The 14,542-nt window shown below is 43.1% G+C and overlaps 1 protein-coding gene across 2 annotated transcripts in view; it reads right to left on the reverse strand.

Moving 5' to 3' along the window:
• LOC143323246 (unconventional myosin-Ic-like) overlaps nucleotides 1-8,964 on the reverse strand; it is a 54,746-nt gene extending 45,782 nt beyond the window's left edge. The window contains exon 1 of one of the 2 annotated variants that reach the window (XM_076735010.1): nucleotides 8,811-8,964. In XM_076735010.1, coding sequence (XP_076591125.1) covers nucleotides 8,811-8,900 — 90 coding nt within the window. In that variant the 5' untranslated portion in view covers nucleotides 8,901-8,964. Of the gene's footprint in view, nucleotides 1-3,423; nucleotides 3,633-8,810 lie in introns of those variants that run through there. The other variant, XM_076735012.1, reaches the window with a different exon arrangement.
• Between the last annotated feature and the right edge of the window lie 5,578 nt (nucleotides 8,965-14,542).

A 14,542-nucleotide genomic window follows, 5' to 3' on the forward strand; every position in this document is an offset into this window, starting at 1 on the left:
CAGGTTAGGTTAGTTTAGAAAGAGTGGAATGACGGGGGTAACAGCAAAAAGTCGACAAAAGTCACCCTACCAGCACCTCTTAAGTGCACTAATTAACATGTTACTTTGATCATTAAATCCATTCAAATACCAAGCTACGATTGGCACTCTTGACTGGCAGCATTCTGCTCTGCCAACAGTGGGATTGGTGGAAAATCTTCAGCCTGGCACTTTGGGTAGAGAGTATTGTTAAAGCTGAACTACAGCTTTCAGCATTTCCAACAACGGTGGACAATGAAAGGGTGATTGAATTCCTTATATTTGAAAAAGCTACACATGAATAAATCCAAACCACCTTTGTGCAGGCAGCCCAACCAACAAGTAGAACTGACTTGTTACAAGGTCATGATCCCTCACCGGCTTCCCAACCCTGCTAGTTGTGCTGGTTGCCAAGCCAGACATGCGGCTTCTTGGAACTGAATCCCAGGCTCTGTGGTGGTGGCAGAGTGTTTTGCCCGTTTCTTTCATTTGTGTGTTGTGTAAACTTCCTTCAGTATGACAAGAGTATCTCTAGAAACCATGTCAATTATTGACAAGTTTAATATGACAGGTTTACATTGAAAGGTTGTAAAGTGGAAATAAATGCCCCACTGAGTATTTCCTATAACACAGTTCAAGTACATGAGTCTGTGAGTGTGTACGTATGTGTCAGAGTCCTTCCTGTTCTAAAGGTAGTGTTGAAGGTCTGGCTAACAACCAGGCAGTCAGGTGTATCCTTTGGGTTCCACCCAGGATCCCAGATATTACATGACCAGGAAAACCTTCACCCTGTCAATGGTAGGTCATGTATCCGGCAAAAAAAAAAAAAAGCGGAGGGTCTCAAAAGTCAAAGTTCTTGACATCCCTGAGCACATTTGATTTTATCATGATGTAATTTACTGGTTCACTACTTCAACAGATGCATAGTCCGTGAACTACAGAATCTGAAAGATGAGGAATCTGCCATGAAGGAATCTACTAACTGACAAGAAGGGGGGCAAAGTAGGACTGGGATTTGATCAGATAAATGGCTGAACAACAAGCCAGGGCAAATAAACCAGTTTTCCTCAACCTTGAGACCTTAGAAGCTGGGGGAATAAAATTTAAACTGGCCAAAAGATGCCCATGAGCCTGTGTGTTTGATCATTCTAACATTATCTTAATTATGTCAAGTATACACAAAGCCATTTCACAAGCCATGTGTCTTTTCTTACATAAGTACACAGAGCCAAAGGGAAAATGCCTAACCATGCACAAACAGGCTGACATTTAGGGTAAAAGCTCATTCTAACCCCAAACCACCCAACACCACTCTCACCACAATTCTGTCACAGCCACGAACCAGAAATATCACCAGAAACCCAGCCCATCAAGATTAAAACAGGCTTGTACCAAAGCACTGAGGGAAAAATCGGCCTTAAAGCATCTGCACCACATCAGTCCAATGGAAAATGCAGCTAAATAAATCTCACCAGGGAGTATACAACAGGGGAAACTGCTTTGGAAAAATGTATTGACAACAGCACATTGATGTGTGCTTTGTGCCAAATTGGATAATGGTGCAGACTATGCATGCTGAACACTGTGCATTTTCTCCTACACGCCTCCAGTGTTCTGAAGTTGGACCTATACATTATAAGTGAAAATGAACACAGTGCCACACAGCTGTCTTTGCTACTCTGCAGTCTTGCTTCAAAACCTTGCTTCTCCAACAACAAGCTGTCATTTAAAGGAGCTTACATCAAATTTACAGCACATCTTAGTAGCAGCTGCAGCCAGCCAGTGACTGCTGGGAGGCCCTGCCCTCCAGGTGACCTTGAAGCAACAGGTCAGCTGCTCTCAGCAGTTTGACCTTTGAATATGCCTGCTGCTGATTTCCCCACACTTCTCTCTTCTGGTTTCAATCTGCATGTGCATCTTCCTAATATACAGTAGGCTATTTTGCCTTTGGGTAATCCCCGTCATTATCAGGATCAGCATATTACAAGGCCAAAACAGACATAAAGAGTGGTGAGAAAATGACAAAATAATCTCAATTACCAATTATCTGCATATCTGTAAATTTTGATTATTATTTCCATGCCAGTGTGTTCAGTTAGAGCATCTGGATCCATCAGGATGAATTCAAACATCAGATGAGGTTTCTTTTCCATTTATATTGCTCGTTCTCATTTTGAACATACATGGCATGGACAGGCTGCATCTTGTGCCAGGTGCTTCCTGCTTGTTTACATAATGTAGAAACCACACACACGAATGCAGCAGGTGGACAGGCAGGTTGGCTTCACTGCAGAGACACTTTCTCAGCCAGAGCCACACAGCTGAGACATATTTATATCAGCAATAAAGTACATAGACATTTCTATCAAACTGACCAATGTTGGATGGGAATTTGGCATTTTAGGGAAAACAGTCATGTTAGCGGTTGATATGTTGGAAATGGTTAGCAACCATTCATTTCCACAGCACTGATTATGGCTTCTGCTCACTCACACATGTTCCCTTGCCTCCTGACATGGCCACATGCAGTAAGTTTACAGCAGCTCTGAACTCACAGGTGTCAGGTTAGCTATTTAGTTAACTGTCTTAATCTATGTCTGTCTAGCGTCTATAAAAAGACAACCTGAGGGATTTTAAGTTGTAGGCTCCTCGCCAAACCAGTACGTGGCTAAAAGTTCACGACGCTGTCAGTCCGCTGGCTCCACAGGTGACGCTAACTGACACGTAAAAGAAAGCTGAACCAAACTTCATTCAAAAAATACCAATATTTTCTGACATGCTGTTTGCTTGGCGCTACTGGGTAACGAACCGGAACACATAGTCAGAAATCATAGACACCATTACTTATTTAAACCGGAATACGCCCATTACATACAACACCGAGGTTTTCAACCTCTGCACCTAATGTCAGCTAGCTAACCTTTGAGGCACCTCAATTCAATATGTTCGTGGTGGAAACTATGGAGTAAGTTAGCGGTGAAGAAGTCGTGTGAACGCTTACGTTAAATATTGTCAAAGTCACTGGGAATTGACATGTTGAACCGATGCAGAACTAAGAAATGGTTCCCATTGATTTATCACTGGTCTTACTGTGTATTTTACCGAGTAAGTCAGTTACCAACAGGCTGTACAGCACTAAATTGCCACATTTTTGAATGGCATTTGGCATTGCGTTTTCTCCACATGGCACGCATCAAGGCTTTCCACCCACTCACTCAAACACGCTGCAATGTCACAAATTAGCCTGCAGAAACTTGACGAATGTCTCAACCGTAACTCATACAGCACCCCTGCCATTACGAGTAACGTTAGCGTATACAAAAGTTAGCCGCTATCAGCGTTACAGTAACGGTCAAAGAAGGCGCGGAAAGCAGACATTCACTAAGTTACTACCAAAAAACATACCTTCAAACAGCAGAGTTCAAAAACGGCGTTTTGTCTCTTTGACTGACTTCTTGTCGTCCACACAGAGTAACGTCAGTGGAGATAGTTGTCTCAGTCCCTCAGCTGTGTGTGTCAGTCCGTCCGTCAGTGACTGTGTCTGTCAGTAACGTAGGTAACGTACAGGACAGTGCGGAGTCTGCCGGGCTCCTCCGGACCCTCCCACCACTCCCAGTCCAGACCTGCGCTCCACTGAGGACTCTGCGGGCTTCTCCCGCTCTGCAGCACCAGCAGAGGACCTCACCACTACTGGATCAGCGGTTTACTCATTGAATCAGTTATATTAATATGTCAGTGGTGAAAAGACAGATCATCGTGTTCATTTGAAAGCGGACAAGTTTGCGTTTTGTCGGAACTCAGTTCCCCTAAAACCCCTGTGGGAGTGGTGTGGCAATTCCCCCTTCCTCCTCTTTCACTGAAGGGTAGCGCAGCCTTGTAATACCAGGAAGTCCACCAAGAAAGGAACCCACCCCACAGCTTCTGCATGAGTGATAGCTATGGTTTATTTTAGCCGAGCCGGGCACCGTGGCGTCATTGTTTTCTCTACAAACACCTCATGGCGAACAGCCTCGGCGGCCCTTTCACCTTCTTGCCCAAAGGACAGAAAAAGGCAGCTGTCCTCAGATCTCCCCATCCTTCACTTACTGAGTAGTCCTGTAAAAATAATGTGCCGTGCTTAGATAAACCAACGCGTGGAATAAAACACACAGCCACCTTCCATGAGTGGCAGAAAACAATAACCTGGCACCTACTAATCAAAGCCAAACTGTACTTGAAAATGTAGACATTTATTTTTTGATACTAATCCCCACACTGACGCATCTGATTGAACTCCAGTTAAAGCCCTAAACCAGTCACTAAAATCCACAGAAAAAAAAAAAAAAAAAAAAACTTAACCTCAGCACCTGACTGCTACACTGACTGATACATCCCTGCAGCGCACGGTGCGCACAAAGGGACAACATCACTAAAATAACTTCATATTTGAACAGAGTTTGGCGCCGCCGCAAAGGGTTCATCTTTCTCTTCGATGCAGGATAGTTCAGCTGCAAGTTACACCACAGTGGTGTTACCAAACGCCACGGCTGCATCAAACTGCTCTAAGAACAGTTTCAGAGAGCTCTCGTCCCCTCTGCCGTCACTGAGGCCGCCACTGCACCTCCACAGCGCAGAGCCTCCTCTGCAGGAAGGAGCTCTCCCCTGCAGGACAGGCCTGCTACTAATGTGACGGAGGCACGGTGGATTGCAGTTTTGGCCTGCAAAGATTTTCTCATTAATAAATTATCTTAATTCTTTATGTTCGTAATGTGATGCACTACAGGTAATAGGGTAACATATTTTAACTCTCACCATTAAATCACCAACTCTCACCATTTTTACTGACACGTTAGAGTCAAAGGATTTTACAGAGGGAATTCTGGATATCTCTTTTCTCACTTCATAAATCATTTAAAAAAATCTAATTCTTGCCTTGTTTTTAGGAATAAAATGTTTTCTAAATCAGATTATGAATGTTATATGAGCAAAGCCAACCCTTCAGAATATAAACATATATAAGTGTTGCTAAAGTGTAGATTTCTGGCTCAGAGTATGAGGAAAAACGACCTTTAAAGATATTGTAAAATTCCAATCAATGTTAGACAAAAAAAAAAAAAAATCAGTATTTATCACCATTAAAGTTTCTCAGTTGACTTCTTACATTAAGACAATTATTTTTTGTATTCTAAGTTTTCTGAAATTGGATATTTAAATATGCAAATTTTGTGTTATCTATTTAATATGTGTTCATTTTCATAATTGTCCAGAAAAGAAATCTGAACTGAAATGAACCTAAATGTGTATTTTGGATGTTTTCTATCCACTAGTCTGAAAGAAGCAAAATGTCTCCAGAGCCAACTTAAAAAACACACTTTCAACTTATTTCACTCCCCAGAATTCACAGCGACAGAACCAGCTGAACCTCTGAGACCCACCACAGTATGCGGAACAATAGTAAAATTATTAGAAATACTGAGGTCATAGATTCAGTTCAACTCTCTCTGATCCCTATATATTGGAAAAATTTGAATTTTTCATAGATTGTTTAGTCAAATGAGATGTGTTTTCTGTACATTTCATTACCCAACATGAAGGTCTACTGAATTATTTATTGTTTGTTTATTTTCATTGGCCTCAAAGAGTCACATGTCAACATAATGAGTCTAAAAAGTAAAATTAGCCTATTAAATCTGAATAAAATGTCATTGTATAATGCAAACCTTATTAAACCTGAAGCTAAATGTGCTGAGGTCATGAATCAGTGGAGTCACAGCTTTGGTAGCGTGCAGCTGTTTGGGCTCCCTCACATCACAACCTTTGGGAGTTCAACGTACTGTGTACAGCATGTCAGGAAAGACAGAAGACAGCTTCTCTGTTATTGAAGATATTATTGCAGAGTTATGCAACACGTGCCTGTGTGAAGGTGACCTCAACCAGCTGGTCAGCTGGCTGTCAATGCCAGGGCAGGACTGTAATATGGCTGCACTGCCAGAGGGGGGAGTGATCGATTCAGCCTCGACTGGCCCACAACCGCTGGCATTCACTGACACACACACTCAACACACGCAGGTTGTATCCTGTTGACAAGTTAATGTTAGACAGACAGACTGGGCTGGTCGTGATCCTGACCCCCCCACCCCCAACCCTTCACCCTCCCCACCCCACTTCTTCGGAAACGAACCAGGAAACAGTGTGATAACTTAGCCACATATCCATACTTTTCATTAGTTTCAGAGCCAATTATCTCCACATTTTCTTCGTCTAACTTACCAGAATGTCACCTGTCTTAAGATTGTTGTTGAAATTGCCATTATACGATACAGGGAGAAGAAAGCTTGTCATCCATGTATCCGGAAACTAAATTGGCCTTATAACCCCTGCGTGATTATATCAATCATTATCCCTAGAAATCAGGTCAAAATAAGAAGATTACAGATATCTGATGCCAAACGACATGCACAGGTTACAGGGTCTTGGTCAGGGCTTAGAAAACAATTAATACCCCTGACACACACACCTTTCACACACATCCCGAGATGCAGGGTGATTTGACCTTGGAGGAATGTGGGAAGGGGAAGAAATGAAGCTGTGTACTGGAATGTCTTTGTCGTTTCCTCCCGGCCGGGCTACAGTACATTCCACACCTCCCTAATCATCACTGACCAGCACACAGCAGCCTGCGTGAACCACACCACATTCCTCTTACTATACATCGTAATCCTGTGTCAGCCCACGCTTTACTGTACCAAATGGTGCCTTATACCACAGGAAGATTGATTTTAAAAAGCCCACACCCTTCATTCCTCAGCTCCTATATGCAGAGATATTAGACATCAGCTGTCTTTGTTTCTACCCTTGGACATCAACTCAAGTATGTAACACATGTCAAAATGCTTTACTGCAGTGAATGTCTCTTTTAATTCCTGCATGAAAGCGTCACTAAGGCGAAACTGCAGAGGCTGCAGGCAGAGTCAAGCAGGGTCCTAACAGGGCAGCCATATTCCCATGATTAAAAATGAGTGTAATCCTAATTTCCATAACAGATTAAACAGAAAGAATGGTCAGAATCAAAGCAGCACAGGCTGAGATGTCCTGACCTGTGTCCCCAGTATGAGTCAAACGCCAAAAACACTGCTTCCTCTACTTCCCATAATGCAACACTACCTGCTTGTTAAATGCCACCGGTATGTAATACAGGCTTTCTGTCAAAGGCCTCAACACTTTGTAAAACTCCTCCAGAACCACAGAGAACTGTCTTCACAGTCCAAGCAGAAGTCCTCTATGAGTGAAGTGACTGTTATGTGTAAAATTGGCAGACATTTATTTTTAACATGATCTTCTAATTTCCTCATTTTGTGTACTAACTGTCTCTAAGCATGCTCGGTCTTCTTTAGTTAGTAATTTCCCACATTTCCCAGAATCCCTGTGAGCAAACTCCACCTCTCAGTTAATGCTACTAATGTGGGAGTCACCTTGTAGGTAGTTTGGGCAAAGTGGGGCCCCAAATCTGCAATAACTGATCAATAAGTGATTGTTTAGCCCACTTGAGGACAGCAGAAACCAGCTGACAACTGACAACTGACAACAGCACTGACAAATTATCATGTCTCAAGTTGATATGGCAGCCATGGCCTTGTTAGCAAATACTTCCTAATTCACACGTCCAGCAGACACACAACAACAATGGCATTCATTTGGAGTCGTGTTTCTGTCCATCAGACAAATATAAGTCCTAAATTCTTCACTCGCTTTTTAGCTCTCGCTGCTGCTGGAGAGGACGCTGCTGAGAGCGCCAAGAAGGAACCAAAACAATAAAGTTGTTAACCTCACAACCAAAACAAACTGCAAATGCCAAAAGACTCTGTAGAGCTGAGGAGAGGTGCAGAGTGGTGATAGGTCTCTGTGGGTTCATCACTGTGTTCACATCATATGCCATTTGATCCAATGGTCAATATGCAAATATTGATTATAGCAGCTTTAAAATGCAACAGCCTGTGTGGCTGCATTGGATTCTGGTTTGTTGAGGCTACAGTTGGTGGAGAAATGAGTACTTCCGCTTCTTCTGTATAAATATTGACCCAAAATGTCACCTCTGTAATTCATTCTGTGGGATTTCAGACATTTTCTGCTGTCAAACTCAACTGTAGCATCACTGAAAATATCTTGCTGTGACATGAAGTTGTCTGTGTTGGTTCAGTTATCGGTGGGAATAAGGAAATTCACACCTGTGTAGATCCTTAAATGCACTGCGCATCACACCAGGGTGTTGCAGGAAAGACAGCTTTAATGTGGAATATGAATTGATTGCTCTGATCTGGTCCCAGCAGTAGGACTCCTGGTTGTTGTTGCACAGTCCTTCGATCTGTCACAAGTCTAGATATATAGCATGAATTATAACTTTGCATAAATCCCATCCTGTTCATCAATAAAGTGTTTACATCACATTCTGAACGAGCAGAAGTCCACAGAGGCAGCCCATTTTAACATGTATAATTAACTATGAGTAATGCCTCTTATAATTCTGAGAGCACCGCTCAGAGGCCACGGGATTTCAACTTATTTACTAACCACAGCTCTTCTGATTTATCAATGTAATTTACATGACAGACGGTATACGCTGAAGCAAATTACAGTTCTTAAAATATGTAAATGTTTCTCAACCTCATCCCTGTGGGAGATGAACCCTATAACCTCAGCTGTGTCAGCATCTATTTCTGCCCACTGAGCTGCATAAAACCCTTCGGAATGAAGGACGAGTGGAAAAATCTGACTCCAGATCTGGCCTCAGACCTGGCCACAGTGTGTGAACTGACCTTGCAGTTGTGGCAGTAGTTTTCTCCGTTCTTCCCCGGAGGAAGGATGATTTCCCCTGTCGGGATCAGCTGGATCCTCAGTTCCATCATTGTCTGTTTTTTGTTTTCCCCGTTGGTTTTCTTAAAGTGAGTCCGTCTCGTTTGGTCCCGGTCGTTCCTCTCACTCTTTGACAGGAGTGTCTCCCCTCGAGTCCGTTGGTAAATCTGTAGGTCAGGCAGAAAGAGAATGTCCCGAGTGATGCCTGGAAAGCAAAGACGTAGCTGTCAGAAAGCTTTACTCTCATTAGAAATATGTGCAAGTAGACCATAAAACACTCCCCTGCACTCAAGTGGGAGCTCCTACCTGACAGAGAAATTTTACTTCCTGACACGAAGATCAGAAAGCGGAAAGCAGTGTTTCAAACGCTGGCGCAGATTTGCAGCTGGGGTGTTACCTGTAGTGGAGCGGAGAGTCACAGTGAGGCCAGCTTCCCCTCACTGCAGCCAGAGGATGTTGCCTCTCCAGTTAAGGGATCATGGGGAGGATATGAAGCTCAGCCTGTCCTGAGATGGCTGTCACATGCAAAGGATATGTGTCTTTTGTCTTACTTGAGTGTGTGTGTGTGTGTGTGTGTGTGTGTGTGTGTGTGTGTGTGTGCGAATGGGAAGATAGATGTGAGTGCATTCATAGGGAGTGGTGTATATGAAATGTTAGTGTGTGAGTGAACAGGAATGCAGTGTGATGCATTTGTGAGTTGTGAATTAATTTTCTTTTTTTAAACGCCAGGGTTTTATTAATAAAGGGAATAGTCTCGTTCAGTGATCCTCGACCTTTCTTTTATTCTGTACTCTGTTTTGAACTGAAGTAGGCTACCTTCATCATCATCATCATCATCATCATCATCATCATCACTCGACATGTTCCAAATGTGTTCATTTAGCCTGCTGTTGAACTGGATTTGACTCTATTCATTCTATATAAGTGGATTCTGTCACAACATGTTTTTCATTCAGTTGAACTCTCATTGTTTTGGATGGTTTAGTCCAGTTTGCTCTTCAAGTGGCAGAATGTGGACACTTCAACGATTTGTCCATTAGGCTACTTTTAGGCTCAATATTTTAACCATTTGTCCATTACTTTCTGCACTGCTTTTAGCTTTTTCACTAAATATCCATTACCTTTCAGCTCAATAGCGTTAAGCTACTCAGCAGTCTTTCCACATCCTCCTTCCAATGGCAGAAGTACCTCCTGAGGTAGAAGTACTGCTTAGAAATCACTGGTCTATTTGATCTTGTTGTTTCCCCTTAGTTCCTATTGGATGATTGATGGCTCTGTGTCCGTGTTTTTATCATAGCACACACACACACACACACACACACTGCTCTGAGCAGGGCTTCCTCCAAGCCCCAGCATCCTGCCTCAGACATTCCCAGTACCCACCCAGTAGATTAAGTGTGTGTGACGTCTGTGTGTGCTGGTGTGTGTGTGCATGACGGAACCCACTTGCTCTTCCCTGAGGATATACAAGCAACAGGCACGCGTATGCACACACTTTCCAAAAACAAATAACGGACTTGTGCTCTCGTAGCGGTGCACTTCCTGTCCCCAAGGACTATAGACTAACCAGGGCCTTCACACTCCCACATGTAACACACACACACACACACACACACACACACACACACACAATATTCTGTCTTTGTGACAGAAAAATCTAAACAGCTTCAGTCTGGTCGATAACATCCATCATTTGGTTGACCTTCCTGGCTTGTCTGACGACACCTCCTTGCATTCCTGTTTGCTCACTGTCAGAGTTATGGAACACAGCCAGTTACTTGTGCGCATTATGTGCCTGTTTTGAGCATTTCATCATATTTTTGAGGTGAAATATGGCCAAATCTTGCAATAACGGGGTTAAAGAAAAGACAGCTGCGGAGCAGTGGCTCCCAACCTAGAGCTGAGGAGGATGTAGAGACAAGTCTCAGAGACAGCCACATGATATGTTATAATTATATGATACATTACCAAATATTTGTGTGAATGCTTCTTTATTTGGCAGAAATCATAAAGAAATTTATTTTCACTTGAAGCAAATCTTGGTTGAAAGAAATATTAAATGAGCGTCAGTATTTAAAACAAATACAACTTTCAGATTCTATGAACGAATGTCTGTCAGTCAGTGTGATTGTGGAACAAGATTTGTGAGGAGCGGCGTGATGGTGAGAGGGGAAGTGACAGTGACACACATCCTTTGACCTCTGACCCCAGCTGGAGGCATTACTGACAGCCTGGCATCAACAGGAAACCTGTGGCCTTGACACACGCAACACGCACACACACACACACACACACAATCCACGGCCTTGCAGCAGACACAGCTCTACCCAATTCTATTCAGTGGGGAAGAGCTGAGACATTGGGTAGACATTGACCTCCAACATAAACACATTATTGTTGCTTAAGTCGAATTAAATGAAACAATGCTGGGGCCACAAACACAGAGCATTTGCAGTGAGGTAATATGGGAGGAATTTTTCACAAGATCCTCCAGATGTCCATTTTGGAAGTTTACGAATACAACTGTGACTGAACACACAAATTCTAGTGAAGTGATATTTACAGCTGCAGACATTCATGTTGATGTATTTGTGTCTGAATACTGAGGTGAATAACATCCACCTGAGGCCAAAAAAATGAGAAGTCTGAATACTGATCAGGTTATGATTTGGAAAGAAAAGGTTCCGCTACATTTCTTGTAAAATCATGTCACAGAAGGGATATGAAAGAACTTTCCTACCCTGATCATCACATCTGTTATACCAAGACTGTGGAGATTAGCCTTCCTTTCCCTCGCTGTCTGTTGCCTTTGATAAACATCTCAGAGGTTACACTAGCGGATGGTCAAATGCCATTTTCCCCTCACAGTGCTGCATTACAAAGGAATCCTCCTTTTACTTTGTATGGAGTGTGTGTGTCGTGTTTGTCACCGTGTTTCCTTTGCTTCAACAGAAGGTGAGTCATGGTGAGATGACAGAGACAGTTTCTGCCAGAGACTCTGGGAACAACCTGGCAGTGTCAACACACACACACGCACAAACATGCACACACGCAGGCACACACACACACACAGGACATTACGTAGACTAACATTCACTTCCTGGAGACTTACCTTAACCCTAACTATAACCACTACTTGCTTAATCCTTAACTGGTCTTTAGTCTGAAATTTATCTCCGAAAGTAGCCTATGTCACACACACACACACACACACAGACACAGACACACACACACACACACACACACACACACACACACACACACACACACACAATAATATGGGGTTTTCGAGGCCCATACAGAATTCTCTGACTCACACACATGTGATCACCATGAATTTAACTCCTGGAATTGATTCAAATGAAATGAAATAATGTGGTTTATCTAATACTCCACCTGCACCAAGTCTGTGTCGCCTGACATGTTTAAACTCTAAAGCTCTCAGAATGAATGAAGTAGCTGTTGAGTCTTTGTTTTTATTGTTTTATTATTGTCATTAAAATAGTGTTGTATTTGGTCAGGATGGCTGTATTCAGTGGTATTGTTTTTGTCATTTCTAGGTTGGTTACAACAAATATATACATTTAGTTTGAATAGTAAAGTTCATTTGAAATCATCCACTTGTCACCTATGGGGTAATTCTGCTGCAGGCCTAGCCAGAGGTGAAGAGGAAAGACGTTATTATCCAGTATCCCCTTTCATATAATGAACAAACTCATCTGGAAGATGTCAGGTGGTGTCGATGAAGGGGTGCTTGAGCTCGCCTGACAGGGCTGTGGAGACTTATCAGACAAAAAAAAAAAAAAAAACAACCACTGTCAAAAACAACCATCAGTTACTTGTGTTCCAAACAACAGTGATTCCCAGATACAGTGTCTGTATTTGAATATGGGCACAGTTTGTCGCTGTAACCCACACACCTTTCCTGGAGTCAATGCTGTTTTGCTGGAGAGAGGAAGAGAGCTGGTCTGTGGCTGCTTAGCTGTGTGCTCATCATACACTGAAACGCACACTTAGATTTATATTTGAAGGGCGTGGGGCAGGACAGAGCAAGCTGTAGTTCACAGGTTCATGCTGCTGTATATTTATGGTGCAGTCCTGTAACCAGATCCCACATGGAGGTTCAGCCCAGACCAGATCAGACCAGGGCTGAGTAAATCTCACAAGTGTTGCCTGAAAATAACCCTGGCTATTTATAACTGCTGTCTCTGCAGCAGAAGAGGAAGTTCATAATATTTCATTGACGTTTGTTCCCTGGGTTGTACTGTGCGAGCACCAATCTTGCTCCGACAACAGCACACCGCGGCAGTTTCCAGTTTCCACAGGAAGGCAGAGGAAGCTAGAGGACGCCGATTAGGCTGCAGATGTTGGAGAGGAGGGCACTGCCTCTACACGCCCTCTGGAGAACAGCCTCTTCCAATATAGTAAATGGAAAGTTAGGCTGTTGCGCCTTGTTATGTTCCCTCACAGCACATCCACCACCTTCTCCTGAGGAAGTATGGAAATTATTTTTAGGGTGAGTGATGTATTTTAGATTAGCTGGAAATTGCTGCCCTCTTGAGGTTTCATGTTACAACAGGCTGGCCAGTGGAGGAGAAACCACAGGATGCCATGGCAACCTGACTGTCAACAAATCCCCACAGGCTCATGACGGTCCGTTGGTGTGGCAGCTTTTTAGTTTTGCATCACTGACTGAGAAGACGTCCTGCAGCATGACCTGACTGAGCAGAATCTCCTTTAACAAAGGATTAAAAACTGAAGGGCTCGAGAACAAGAGGCCCACCACAGAGCTTCAAGACGTCTGGTACACGGTTCCACAAAGCGATGGGTTCCAACCTTTTTTGTCTGACGTATCCTGTCAGATGAACTCAAGCACCTTCACACCACGAGACATGTTCCAAATGAGCTCGTTTGAAGTGCTGTTAGATTATTTAACACTGTAAAGTCCATGGAAGTGATCCCCCCCCCAATAATTAAACTGTGAGTGCTGAGGTTGGTTTGGTCAAGTTTCAGCAGAACAAGCCCTTGTTCTTGTAGCTCTAACTGATCCTTTATGTTTAGCTTCTTCAGACATCTGCTCGCTTGCTAAACTGCATCAGGTCATGTTCAGTTCTTCAACTGACTCAGTGGGTCAATATATTTTTTTATTTACTCTGCTATCTCATATCATGTGAGCCAATCCTTCATCTTTCCACTCCGCAGCACCATGTGTACATAAACCAGATATGAGGTTGTAAAGAACCATCTGACAATTCATAAAACACTCCAACAATCAGTAGTATCACCACAGGGTGTGAGTGTGGAGGCACTGTGTTATCTCTTATAATATCCTCTTGTTTAGCTAATGTGGGAAATGCAGAGAGAGCTTCTGGCCTGGTGGGAAAATTCTGATGCAGAGCAGAGAAAAGTGAAATGAAACTCAAATGAGCATGTGTGATGGGGAGACAATGGCGCCACAGACCTTGATATCTGGCAGCAACCTTTACTAAAGGCAGACAGACCGGCCGTCCAAAAGAGAGACAAGAGACATCAGTGAATTATTAGTGAATTCATTTGAAGACAGTGTAATTACCATAATGACACAATTTCTGAGATCATTAACAGCCTCTACTCAAGGCCACATTATCAGTGGGACAAAGCTGCTGGTCCCAAAAGCCCATGTTTTGTTGTTTTCACTAGTTTAATTACCTGCAGC

The sequence above is a fragment of the Chaetodon auriga genome, chromosome 7 (assembly GCF_051107435.1).
Source record: "Chaetodon auriga isolate fChaAug3 chromosome 7, fChaAug3.hap1, whole genome shotgun sequence".
Taxonomy (NCBI): Eukaryota; Metazoa; Chordata; class Actinopteri; order Chaetodontiformes; family Chaetodontidae; genus Chaetodon; species Chaetodon auriga.